Source organism: Saimiri boliviensis, chromosome 4 (assembly GCF_048565385.1).
Source record: "Saimiri boliviensis isolate mSaiBol1 chromosome 4, mSaiBol1.pri, whole genome shotgun sequence".
In the NCBI taxonomy this organism is placed as follows: domain Eukaryota; kingdom Metazoa; phylum Chordata; class Mammalia; order Primates; family Cebidae; genus Saimiri; species Saimiri boliviensis.
In genome coordinates this window covers 116,568,852-116,582,503 of record NC_133452.1, presented here as the reverse complement: position 1 = coordinate 116,582,503, position 13,652 = coordinate 116,568,852, and the positions used below count along the sequence as shown (strand labels likewise).

General features: G+C 34.5%; 1 protein-coding gene across 3 annotated transcripts in view; it reads left to right on the top strand.

Moving 5' to 3' along the window:
• The window catches only part of FAM135A (family with sequence similarity 135 member A), a 154,524-nt gene that overhangs the window by 107,308 nt on the left and 33,564 nt on the right, over positions 1-13,652 (top strand). For all 3 annotated transcript variants that reach the window (XM_074398106.1, XM_074398108.1, XM_074398107.1), the window contains 4 exons: positions 4,579-4,652; positions 6,070-6,224; positions 6,451-8,806; positions 10,854-11,014. In XM_074398106.1, the coding sequence (XP_074254207.1) occupies positions 4,579-4,652; positions 6,070-6,224; positions 6,451-8,806; positions 10,854-11,014 (2,746 nt within the window). The remainder of the gene's footprint in view (positions 1-4,578; positions 4,653-6,069; positions 6,225-6,450; positions 8,807-10,853; positions 11,015-13,652) is intronic.

Below are 13,652 nucleotides of genomic sequence, written 5' to 3'. Positions count from 1 at the left end.
TGATCTCTTAAGTGTTCAAGTGAAAGGAAAAGTTGTAAGTTTCTCATTTTAAATCAAAAGTTCAAGGTGATTAAGCCTAGGGAGGAAGGCATTTTGAAAGCCAACATATACTACAAGCTAGGTCTCTTGCACCAGTTAGCCAACTCGTGAATACAAAGGAAAAGGTATTGAAGGAAATTGAAATGCTTCTCTAATGAAATGATAATAAAGTAAAACAGCCTTAGTAGTGATGTGGAAAAAGTTTGAGTGATCTGGATAGAAGATCAGCCACAACAGTACCTTAAGCCAAAGCCTAATCAGAGTGGGGTCCTAACTCTTTTCAGTTCTATGAAGGCTGAGAGGTAAGGAAGCTGCAGAAGAAAAATTTGAAAATAGCAGAGATTGGTTGTTGAAGTTTAAGGCAAGAAGTCTCTATACCATAAAAGTGTGAGGTAAGAGAGCAAGTTCTGATGGAGAAGTTACAGCATGTTAGCCAGAAGATCTAGCAAAAATAAATGATGAAGATGACTTCACTAAACAGTAGATTTTCAGTGGAGATAAAACAGCCTTCTAGTAGAAGAAAATGCCATCTAGGATTTTCATAGCTAGAAAAGAGAAGTCAGCGCATGACTTTAAAGGACAGGCTGACTCTCTTGTTAGGAGCTAATGTAGCTGGTGCTTTGAAGTTGAAGCCAATACTCGCTTAAACTGTTCCTAAATTCTAGAGCCCCTGAGAATTATGCTGAATCTACTCTGTGCTCTATTAACAGAACAACAAAACCTGGATTATAGTACATCTGTTTACACCATGGTTTACTAAATATTTTAAGCCCACTGTTGAGACCTGTAGTTCAGGAATAAAAAGATTCCTTTCAAAATATTGTTGCTCATTAACATTGCACCTACTCAGCCAAAACCTCTCATGGAGATAAAGGAGATTAATGATGTTTCCATGCCTGCTAACACAACATCTGTTCTTCAGCCCATCGGATCCATAAATCATTTTGAGTTTCAAGCCTTATTACTTAAATACGTTTTGTAAAGCAATAGCTGGCCATACATAGTGAGTCCTCCAGTGGATCTGGCCAAAATAAAATAAAAACCTTTTAGAAAAAAAATAACAATTGTAGATGCCGTTAAGAATATTCATGATTCAAGGAAGGAGGTCAAAATATCAACATGAACAGAAGTTTGGAAGAGGTTGATTCTAACTCTTACAGGTAACTTTGAGGGGGTCAAGACGAGTAGAGAAAATAACTGCAGATGTGGTGGAAGTAGCAAGAGAACTAGAATTAGAATTGGAGCCTGAAAATGTGACTGAATTGCTGCAATCTCATGATCATACTTGAACAGATGCAGAGTTGCTTGTTATGGATAAACAGAGAAAGTGGTTTCTTGAGATGGAATCTACTCCTGGTGAAGATACTGTGAATGTTGTTCAAATGACAACAAAAAATTTGGAGTATTACATAAACTTAGTTGAAAAAGCTGTGGCTTTAAAGAAGTTATACTCTGGATAACATGCTGTTTAACTGCATCACATGCTACAGAGAAATCTTTTGTGAAAGGAAGAGTCAATTCATGCAGCAAATGTCATTGTTGAATTTAAGAAATTGCCATAGCTACCCCAACCACCCTAATCAGCAGCTATCAATATAAAAACAAGATCCTCCACCAGCAAAACTAGCTGAAGGCTCACATGATCATTAGCATTTTTAACAATAAAATATTTTTAAATTATGTTTTTTAAAAAAGATATGTTATTGCACACTTAATAGACTACAGTATAGTGTAAACATAATTTTATATACACTGGGAAACTGAAAAATTTATATTGCAATATTCACTTTATTGTGGTGGTCTGGACCCTAAACTCATAATATCTCCAAGGTATGCCTATACTAAACATACTTTAGTCCTTTGATAATGATTTAGTTGTTATGAGTTTTAATGCACTCAACTTTAATATACTGATATTCCATGTTATTAAAAATGCCAGGATATTGGAATATCCATTAAAAGAGCTCAAGTTATATTAATTTTTTATTTATTTTGTGCGATCTCTTTATATAGGGAAATTCTAGGCGGGTTTTTTTTTTTTTATCACATTCTCATTATTTCTTGAAACTGCCTGTGTACTTACCTCTTCATTTTTCATTTTTACCTCTTAATTCTTCATTTTTCTTTGTCTAATTTGCTCTTTAAATGTGCTATGGATTGAGAAAGCAAATAACTGAAACCAGGTGGATTGTATCAAATAATAAGTAAAAATCAGCTTTGTAATAACAGGACTTTATGGTATTTTGCTATGAGATAGTGCAAGGACTTAAAAACATTTGTTCAGTAAACATTTGCAAGGTGCTTATTTTTTTCAAGGCAGCATAGATATTATATAATCTTATTAGATGGAGACCCTGCACTCAAGATTAGAATCTAATCTGAATGTACACCTATAGAATTGTATTACAATAAATACTGTGTTAGCAATTTGAACAGCATTATTAGAATGAACACAAATACAGGAGTATTTAACTCTGTGAAGCATTAATAAATACTTACTTTGAATGCTCAGCTATTTTCTTCATCCTAGCTTTTGAATAATCGATGTTGCCAAATAAGCTTTTTTTTAACTGAGCACACAAAACTCATGTTTTATAAACAGAAAAAATGCATACCCAAATGTATATATATACAAAGCAGTAATATATATAGTCCCCATATTGGAAGTTTAAATCTGTAAATTAAAAATTTTTTTCTTTGTCAAACTTTTGCCTGAAAATAAGCTATATTGCCATCAGGTGGCAGTCATACCTTAGTTATGGCCACACACTATAGTTAATACTCTTATTTGTAATAACTACAACATCATAATTATGCTGAGAGTGAATTTAGAAAGAACTTCGTTTGTGTGCATACAGGAAAAAAAGATTTCTGATAACAAGGAGTCTTAATGCAGAAAAGAAAAGGTAAGTGGTTTGGAGCCCAAGATTTAGTTTCTCAAATCTTGGTTTGAATCACGGGTTTATTGCCTACCAGCTATGTTATCTTGGCCAAATAACTAATCTCTTTGTGTCTTCGTTTCCTCACCTATTAAACGAAGATAATATCATTCTAGAGTTTTTTTGTTTTTTCTTTATCATTCAATTTGACGCTATATCATCCTAGAGTTTTTTTGTTTTTTCTTTATCATTCAATTTGACACTGAGTTTTTATGTGTTTTAAGTCAAAGAATGAGAATGAAGTTTTTAGTTTCGAGACTGTGAGGTAGAGTACTATAAAGAAATGATTGTTGTTGTAGGACTTAGAGAAGGTAGAGAGAGAAGAAAAAGCAGCTAACCAGTTTTGGGGGTCCAGCTGCAACTGCAGGAATCCAGATAACTTATAGATGCATTTTTTTGCATGCTTTATAGCCCCAAAGGAATTCATCTTAATAGATAGATAGATAGCCAGACAGGCTGGTGTGTGTGTGTGTGTGTGTGTGTGTGTGTGTGTGTGTGTGTGTTTTCTCATCTTTCCTTTACTATTGGAGAGGAAAAAAAGAAGCATTTGGACAACATATGAAAGTTGTTGCATCCACCTCCTTCGTTGACTTGTTTATCTGAAGACCCAGGTTTATCTGCTTAGGGAAACAAGTTTAGTAAGTCAGAAATTCATCTGGCCGGATATTGACAACAAGTAAAATAGGTCTCTAATTTGTTATACATTTAAAACCAAAGGATCCTAGATCATACTTTGTTTAGAAAATAATTGTAGATGTAATATAATTTCCCCTCTCTGTACTGTCCAAACAAGACATCTTTTCCAGCTCCTGTTGCTTAATTTTGCTCCAGTAGCCAACAAAGCCTTTCCTTTCATAATTAAAAGTGAAAGGGTTAAAATACAAATGTAATGGAAGAAATGTTCAGCTAGATTCAACATTTATTTACCAAGTACTTGATTTTGTAATATGCACGCACTATCTCTCCCTCTCTCGCTTGCTCTCGCGCTCTCTCTCTCTCACTCTTTATTTTGGAATTTCACTTTTGTCACCTAGGCTGGAGTGCAACAGTGCCATCTTGGCTCACTGCAACATCTGACTCCCAGGTTCAAGTGATTCTCCTGCCTCAGCCTCCTGAGTAACTGGGATTACAGGCGCCTGTCACCATACCCAGCTAATTTTTGTATTTTTAGTAGAGATGGGGTTTCACCATGTTAGCCAGCTGGTCTTAAATTCCTGACCTCAAGTAATCCACCCACCTCAGCCTCCCAAAGCGCTGAAATTATAGGCAGGAGCCACCACACCTGGCCTACAGCTTCTATTCTAAAGAACATTACAATTTAGGAGGGGAGACTATTCACATATATAATTATTTTAAGACAAAAGGTGGTAAACGCTATAATGGTAATCACAATAGCTTATATTTATATATGCTTTTCAGATATATTTCATGCAGTACAAAAATTCAGTGCTTTGGCAACACTGAAGAGGGAGAAGGGAAGTTTAATTCTGATGGGTGATTATGGAAGGCCTAATGGAGGCAGTTTCTCTCCCTACCATAAGATGATGGATTGACTTTTTAATAGGCCACGTTATTAATACTCTCTTTTGGAACTTTTTAGGTACGCAGATTTTCTGAGGCATTCTTTTGTTTTGAGCATCCAAGAGAAGCTGCCATTGCATACCAGGAACTTCAGTGAGTAATATAAATCCAAAATTAAAAATATTTTATTTCCTTTTATATAAGATATGTATCAGTGTCTCAGAATTTATCAGTGACAGAACATCCAGTATTAACAATGAAAGAAATTAGGAGAATTTGAATTTCAGAAATCCCATCTTTAATCAAATTGAGTTTCATCTTATGAATTACTTCATAAAAGCCCCATACTTTACAGACAAACATAATGCACTCTATTTCTCCCTTCCTTTTTTTCAGATCTGCCATAATCTTGGTAGTCTCTTACAACTTTGGCTCTAGCCTTCCATTTGGCCATATTCTATCTTTATTTCACAGATCAGAATTTCTTACGTTCATCATTTTTTATTACATATTTTCATCTATCTTTATTTTCGCAGGTCAGAATTTCTTATGTTCATCATTTTTATTACATATTTTCATAAATACTGTCTTCTATAATTGTAAATGGTTTACAATTAAAATACCCATAACAAATGCCTTCTACCTTTCCTTCTGAGTAGATTTATTCCTGGTTTTCTTTGCCATTAAAGAATATTTTGAGGATATTATGCTGAATGAAAAAAGCTAGGTGTTAAAAATTGAATACTGTGTGATTCTACTTGTATGAATTTATAGAAAAGGCAAAACTAAGGTGAAAAAAAAAGACAGGACAGTTGTTTTCTTGGTGTTGACTTGGGCTGGATTGGGAAGACATAAGGAAACTATCTGAGCAGATGGAAATGTTCTGTATGATATGTACATTTGTCAAAATCATACACCTAATATTTATATTTCAGTGCATATAAATTATACCACCAAAAAAACCTGTAAATAATAATAGAGTGTCAGGGAAGGCAGTGAGTGTTGATAAAAAAAGACACATGTTAATTGTTGAAGTTTGGTGCTATGTATGTGGGGTTTTTTAATACTATTCTTTGATTTGTTTGAAATTTTCCATAAGACAGGGTTTTCTGTCTTGTATTAGAAAAGTATACATCATGTTTTAAATAGCTGTTAATTTTGTTTGTCAATATATGTTGAGTAGAACCAGTTGCAGTGAAACATGTCTTTTCCCCAGCACTATCATCAAATGATTATTAAGCAGTTGAACTTTTGGTATTTCTTTTTTATGCTCATCTTAAGACATTAAGCATAGAAATTCACTTAGAAATAGCATAAAGTATGGAAGAATATAATGAGATTACATAAATAATTATCAGTCTGTAATTTAATAAGTCAATTTATTGCCAACAAATCATCATTTTCATTTTACCAGTACTTAATCGCTGACCAAGCAGCTCTTTCATAAGGAGATTATGTCTTGCAGATGGGAGATAAGAATGGAAGAGGCAAGGGGAAAGGGTAGAATCTTTAAAGGGGAGTTGGGTATAATTTTTTAAAATTACAATCTGATTTAAGAAATATTTTTCAGTGCTCAGAGTCATCTACAGATGTGCACCGCTATCAAAAATACTTCCTTCTGCAGTTCTCTTCCACCCTTACCTATTGAATGTAGTGAATTAGATGGAGATCTCAATTCATTACCTATAATCTTTGAAGATAGGTATTTAGATTCAGTTACTGAAGGTAAGTGTAATCTAACTAAAATATACAAGTTATGTTTATAGTTTTCAGTATATTCTTCCTAATATACATAAAACCATTCTCTAATGTGGAACAGTTTTTTTCCCTCTCTAGTTTTATTTATTTATGTTTGAGGATATTAGAAAGCTATAGTTAGAAAAAGTAGTCTTAATCTTTTGAGTTCTCACACTTTGTTTTAAACCTGAATCTTTTTTTCTTTGGATAAAAGACTTAGATGCACCCTGGATGGGAATTCAGAATCTTCAGAGATCAGAGTCCAGTAAAATGGATAAATATGAGACTGAAGAAAGCTCTGTAGCAGGACTTTCTAGCCCAGAGTTGAAAGTCAGACCTGCTGGTGCCTCCAGTATTTGGTATACAGAAGGTGAAAAGCAGCTAACAAAATCTCTAAAAGGAAAGAATGAAGAATCAAATAAATCCAAGGTTAAGGTTACTAAGCTTATGAAAACAATGAAACCTGAAAACACAAAAAAATTAATAAAACAGAACTCTAAGGATTCTGTGGTTTTGGTAGGCTACAAATGTTTGAAAAGTACAACATCATATGATCTCACTAAGTGCTTTGAAGGCAATCCTTCACATAGTCAGAAGGAAGGTCTGGAGCCCACAATATGTGGACATAATTTTGACCCAAAGACGTACATGAGACAGACAAGTCAAAAGGAAGCTAGCTGTTTGCCAACTAATACAGAGAGAACTGAACAAAAGTCTCCAGATATTGAAAATATGCAACCAGACCAGTTTGATCCTTTGAACTCTGGCAACCTAAATCTTTGTGCAAATTTGTCCATTTCAGGTAAACTTGATATCTCCCAGGACGATAGTGAAATTACACAAATGGAACACAATCTGGCATCCAGAAGGTCGTCAGACGATTGCCATGATCATCAAACAACCCCATCTTTGGGAGTAGGAACAATTGAAATAAAGCCCAGTAATAAAGATTCTTTCAGTGGAGAGAAAATAACTGTCAAAATAGGACCTTGGACAGAGCTTCAACAAGAAGAAATCTTTGTGGATAATTTACTACCCAACTTTGAGTCCTTAGAATTTAATGGTAAATCTAAATCTATAGAAGTAACACTTGAAAAGGAAGCTTTGCAAGAAGCAAAGTGTCTTTCTGTTGGAGAATCATTAACTAAATTAAGAAGTAATCTACCTGCCCCTTCTACAAAAGAATATCATGTTGTAGTAAGTGGAGATACAATTAAGTTACCAGATACTAATGCCACATATGCCTCATCTAGATTTTCAGATTCGGGTGTTGAAAGTGAACCAAGTTCTTTTGCGACACATCCAAACACTGATTTAGTCTTTGAAACTGTGCAAGGACAAGGCCCTTACAATAATGAAAGATTATTTCCTCAGCTTTTGATGAAACCTGATAATAATGTAAAATTTTCATTAGGAAATCATTGTACTGAGAGTACAAGTGCATTAAGTGAAATACAGTCATCTTTGACATCCATAAATTCTCTACCTTCTGATGATGAACTGTCACCTGATGAAAATTCTAAGAAATCTATTGTACCTGAATGTCATCTAAGTGATAGCAAAACCGTGTTAAATCTAGGAATGACTGATTTGCCAAAAGGTGATGATGCTAAAAAGTCAAATATCATTTTGCAACAACAGAGTGTTATATTTTCAGGGCACTTGGACAATGAAACTGTAGCAATACATTCCTTAAATTCAAGCATTAAAGACCCTTTACAATTTGTTTTTTCAGATGAAGATACTTCCAGTGATGTGAAAAGTAGTTGCAGCTCCAAACCTAACTCGGATACTGTGTGTAAAGGCTCCCAGAGTCCTGATAAATCTAATAACTCTACAGGGACAGCAATTACATTAAATTCAAAACTTATTTGTTTAGGCACTCCATGTGTCATTTCAGGTTCCATTTCTACTAATACGGATGGTAGTGAAAATAGAACTGTGAAAAGAAAAAATAGCGATGTATTAAATATCAAACAAATGTATTCAGAAATCCCTACAGTTGAAAGTGAAACTCATCTAGGTACAAGTGATCCTTTTTCCAGTACTGATATAGTAAAGCAAGGACTTGTGGAAAATTATTTTGGTTCTCAAAGCAATACGGATATTTCTGACACATGTGCTGTTAGCTACAGCAATGCTCTTAGCCCTCAGAAGGAAACTTCTGAAAAAGAAATTAGTAATCTTCAGCAGGAACAGGGTAAAGAGGATGAGGAAGAGGAGCAGGATCAGCAAATGGTTCAAAATGGGTACTATGAAGAAACAGATTATTCAGCTTTGGATGGAACAGTAAATGCTCACTATACAAGCAGAGATGAATTAATGGAAGAAAGACTTATAAAATCTGAAAAAATAAACAGCGACTATCTGAGAGATGGTATAAATATGCCTACCGTCTGTACTTCTGGTTGTTTGTCCTTCCCATCTGCATCACGAGAGTCTCCTTGCAGTCTTAAATATTCTTCCAAAAGTAAATTTGATGCCATTACAAAGCAGCCAAGCAGTACTTCTTACAACTTCACTTCTTCAGTTTCCTGGTATGAAAGTTCACCAAAACCTCAAATACAAGCGTAAGTAATGGAACATAATAGTACCTGCTGCTAAATATATATATGTAATATCATAGATAGTGCTGAAGGATTGTCTACCTTGTCACCTGGTTTCTGTAATACAAAAAGTGCTTCTTTGATGACTATCAGAATGGAGAAAGGAACATAGTATACCCTTGGCCACACAGACCTATAGTTCCCAAATAATTGTGCTGTTATATAGTCTAGACATTCCTGATACAAATTTTCTGTTGATAGTTTTGTGTTAGAAGTATGGAATAATTGAGATTAAAACCCTTTTTTCATCAGTTCCTCGTTTCTCCTCCATTAACTTCTAGATAAAACCCAAGTTTTTGGCCAGGTGCAGTGGCTCACATCTGTAATCCCAGCACTTTGAGAGGCAGAGGCGGTTGGATCACAAGGTCAAGAGATCGAGACCATCCTGGCCAACATGGTGAAACCCCGTCTCTACTAAATACAAAAAAAATTAGCTGGGCATGGTGGCGCGTGCCTGTGGTCCCAGTTACTCAGGAGGCTGAGGCAGGAGAATTGCTTGAATCTGGGAGGCGGAGGTTGCAGTGAGCCGAGATCGCGCCACTGCACTCCAGCCTGGTGCCTGGCTAGAGAGCGAGACTCTGTCTCAATAAAAAAAAAAGAAAAAAGAAAAAAAAAAAGCCCAAGTTTTATGAGTTTATCTAGAAAATAAGGACAATATTAGTTAAATGCGTAACAGGTTACTGAAAACTTCTTAAACTTACCAGACACTGATTGCTGTCAGCTAAGTCAGTGGTTTCCATAATTGAAATTTCGTGTACCAGTAAAATATTCAGAAAAATCTGGGAATGAGACACGTTTACTAGCATGTACTGGTTCTTAAAATATTCTACTCCCTCAACCAGATGGAATCATAATATTTGGGGTAAGAGGTCTGGGCATGTATATATAGAGAGAGAGATTTTTTTTTCTTTTTCTTTTTCTTTTTTTAATTATACTTTAAGGTCTAGGGTACATGAGCAGAACGTGCAAGTTTGTTACATAGACATACACATACCATGATGGTTTGCTGCATCCATCACCTCCATCATCTACATGAAGTGTTTTTCCTAATGCTATCCCTCACCTAGCTCCCCACCCCTGCTATTCCTCCCCTAGCCCCACAGAGATTTTTTAAATTCCCAGATTGTTCGGCTTTATACACAAAAATTAAGATATATGGAGTCTAAAGCTAGTGAAACCAATGAGGTCATAATGGCCAATTAAAAAATTGTAATATGCAGAGAAACTAAAGTTTATATCACCATCTGGGTACTTCAGACTGTCCAAGTCATCAGAAAGCAATGATCTCTAATATAGACTCTATATGTTTTCTCCCAGCTTATCCTACTCAGTTTAGTGTTCATCAGGTTCTTCCAGTTTGACTTTGTCAGTCCAAATGATATATGTTAAATAGTTAATAATTTTTTATGTTTGCAATCCCCAAATTGGTTAGATTGTCAATCATTGCAAACAAATATATACCACTAATTGTATGTAGTCACATTCCCCTTGGTTATGCTCTTTGTTATTGGTATTTTTAGAGAAAAATGCAAATAACCTAATATGCTAAATACTGTAAACACCATTCTCACTTACATTTTACAAACCACTCCTTCCCTTCCACTTATGCAAGATTAAAAGGAAGAAAGGGAATAAGATTTGATTACAGGATAAACATCAGATTATCACCTCTCCAGTCCCTCTCCCAGCTTTCCTATGCATGCAGTATTAAATTTTGCAGAAAACACAACTTCACTCATAATGTTTCTTAGTTGATTTCAAGTTTGAAAGAATATTTTTAAGTGATTTCAAGTTTAAAATGTTCATTGTATTTGATAGAATATGTGCTACAAATAGTAAAGAAAATTACTCTCTGATTCCTAAATTAATTAGGTGATGCCACATATTTTCATGGTTTTAAAACCAAATGTTGAATTTCCCTTTCTACAATTCTCTAAATTCAGGTGATTCTTTCTGGTTCTAACAACTGAATATGATCTTTAGTAAAGAGCATCTTTATATTTTACTTCAGCTTCCTTCAGGCAAAAGAAGAATTGAAGCAACTTAAACTTCCTGGATTCATGTACAGTGAAGTTCCTCTGCTGGCATCCTCAATACCTTATTTTAGTGTAGAAGAAGAGGATGGTTCTGAAGATGGAGTACATCTGATTGTCTGTGTGCATGGTTTAGATGGTATGTGACATCTATTGATGTAACCTAGGGCAACTCAATATGTTTTCTTCCTAATAGATCTCATTTAGTTTCATTTAATCTTTGAACTAAAAAAAGATTTTTTAATTGCTTAAATTAATTGACTCTTACATGCATTCTGAAACAGAAATACACTTAATTTTACTTATCCTAAGTGTAAGATTAGATTCTTTCATAAGTAAGTTTTCCATGGAACTGACACTTATGTGCTAACATTTTGTTTAATTTTGGGTTTTTCTTTTCATTATACTTTAAGTTCTGGGATACACGTGCAGAACGTGTGGTTTTGTTACATAGGTATACATGTGCTATGGTGGTTTGTTGCACCCATCAACCCATCATCTACATTAGGTGTTTCTCCTACTGCTATCCCTCCCTAAGCCCCCCACCCCTGACAGGCCCCGGTGTGTGATATGCCCCTCCCTGTGTCCATGTGTCCTCGTTGTTCAGTTCCCACTTAGGAATGAGAACATGTGGTGTTTGGTTTCCTGTTCCTGTGTTAATTTGCTGAGAATGATGGTTTCCAGCTTCATCTGTGCCCCTGCAAAGGACATGAACTCAGGGGATTTTTTTTTTTTTTTTTAATCTTCTCTCTTACTGTTGGTTTTCCTAGCTATTACCTCATGGAAATGATTTTGTCTCCCTTTGATAGTCTCTCTGTTTCCCTTTTAACTGGCTGCTTTAAACTTTATGTGCTAGAAAAATCAGTATTTCTAAAAGTTAAAGTTTCATTAATTAAGGTATAAATGAAATTATAAATACAGGTACCTGACTTTAGTGCTGTGGTTTTATGACAGCTGTTTTGGTTACTCAACAGTTTTTTTCTAGATGTAGGAACTGTTAGAAGATGTCAAATATCTCTAGACCAATGCAGTATTACTGTGTTATAATAAGATTTTATAGCAACAAACTAGATTTTTATGGGCTAAAAATATTAAACAAATGTTCCTGGTACTAAATTCTCATAAAATTGGAGATTTTTCCTAAAAGAAACAAACCAGATGCTCAAGAAATAAAATATTCTCAATGCTAACTTTTCTTCCCCCTCTCCAAATAACAAGGTTTTCAAAGAATTATCTCCCAAGAAAGACTTCTGGACCTAGTAGAATCTCTGGCAAATTCTTTTTTAAAATTTTTCAAAAGCAAATTATTCCTACGTTACATAAGTTGTTCTAGAACAGTGGAGAAAAAGAGAGAAAGCAGCCCATTTTATTCCTTAAAGTTAAGCTAACCTTGTTACCAAATTCTATAAAGATATTGCACCAACACCCACCCCCAAAAAACAGTAGACATAAATATACTTAATGAACTCAAATATAACTCTAGCACTTGGAATTAATATATTAGACTAAGTTACTGTAACAAATAGGGTTTATTTCCCAGAATGCAAAGATAAGTAATATAAAGAATTTTAGTAATAAAATACCCTACATCAGCAAATCAAGTAAGAAACTTTATAAAATTTAATATCCATTCCTAATTATTACAAGTAGGCACAAAACTTTGACCTCAGTAGGATTTGTCTATTTTTTTAAGGTGATTAAGCATATATATTTCCAGCCTATAGAAAACTTACAGTTTGTGTTGAATATTAGAGGTACTCCTTTTAAAATGAAGAATAAAATGATTATTTCTGTCAATGCATTAAATCATAAAATTCTAAAAGAAATTATCAGAAAGGTAAAATAAAAATTCAGTAATTGAGAACGACATATTTATATCGCTAGTAAACCAAAGGAATCTACTAAACTCTTTTTAAAGATAATTATATTTATATATGAGAGGACTTCAAAAAAATGTGGAAAAATAAATTTGCCTAGTGTGGTGGTTGATGCCAATAATCCCAGCTACTTGGAAGGCTGAAGCAAGAGAATCACTTGAACCTGGGAGGCAGAGATTGTAATGAGCTGAGATTGAGCCACTGCACTCCAGCCTGGATGACAGAATGAGACTCCATCTCAAACAAACAAACAAAATTGTGGAAAAATTGAATTCAAAGATAAAAATAGAAATATAAACTTCATTTCTCAATGTAAGCTCTGTCTAGTTCAAGATACTCTGGTAAGCAGTTATACCAGTCATTCTAGTAAATTCCCAAGAATTAGGGAATTTAGTGTGGGAATTTAGCCATGTCAGTGCCTTCTTTTTTACATTATAAACCAAAGAAAAATGGATGCCCTTTACAGAGTTGTTAAGATTAGAAAACAAAAAATGTAGTCAGAGGAACCAAATCAGGACTGTAAGATAAATGCCTAATGATTTCCCCTCAAAACTCTCACAAAATTGCCCTCTTCATTAGAGTAATGAGTAGAAATATTATCATGATAGAGAAGGACTCTCTGGTGAAGCTTTTCCAGGCGTTTTTCTGCTAAAGCTTTGGCTAATTTTCTTAAAGTACTCTCATGATGAGCAGATATTATCATTCTTTGGTCTTCCAGAAAGTCAAGAAGCAAAATGCCTTGAGCATTCCAAAACACTGTTGCCTTGACCTTTGCTCTTAAATGGTCCATTTTCGCTTAGACTGGATCACTTCCACCTCTTGATAGTCATTGGTTTGATTGTGCTTTGTTTTCAAGATCCTACTGGTAAAGCCATGTTTCATTTCCTATTACAGTTCTTT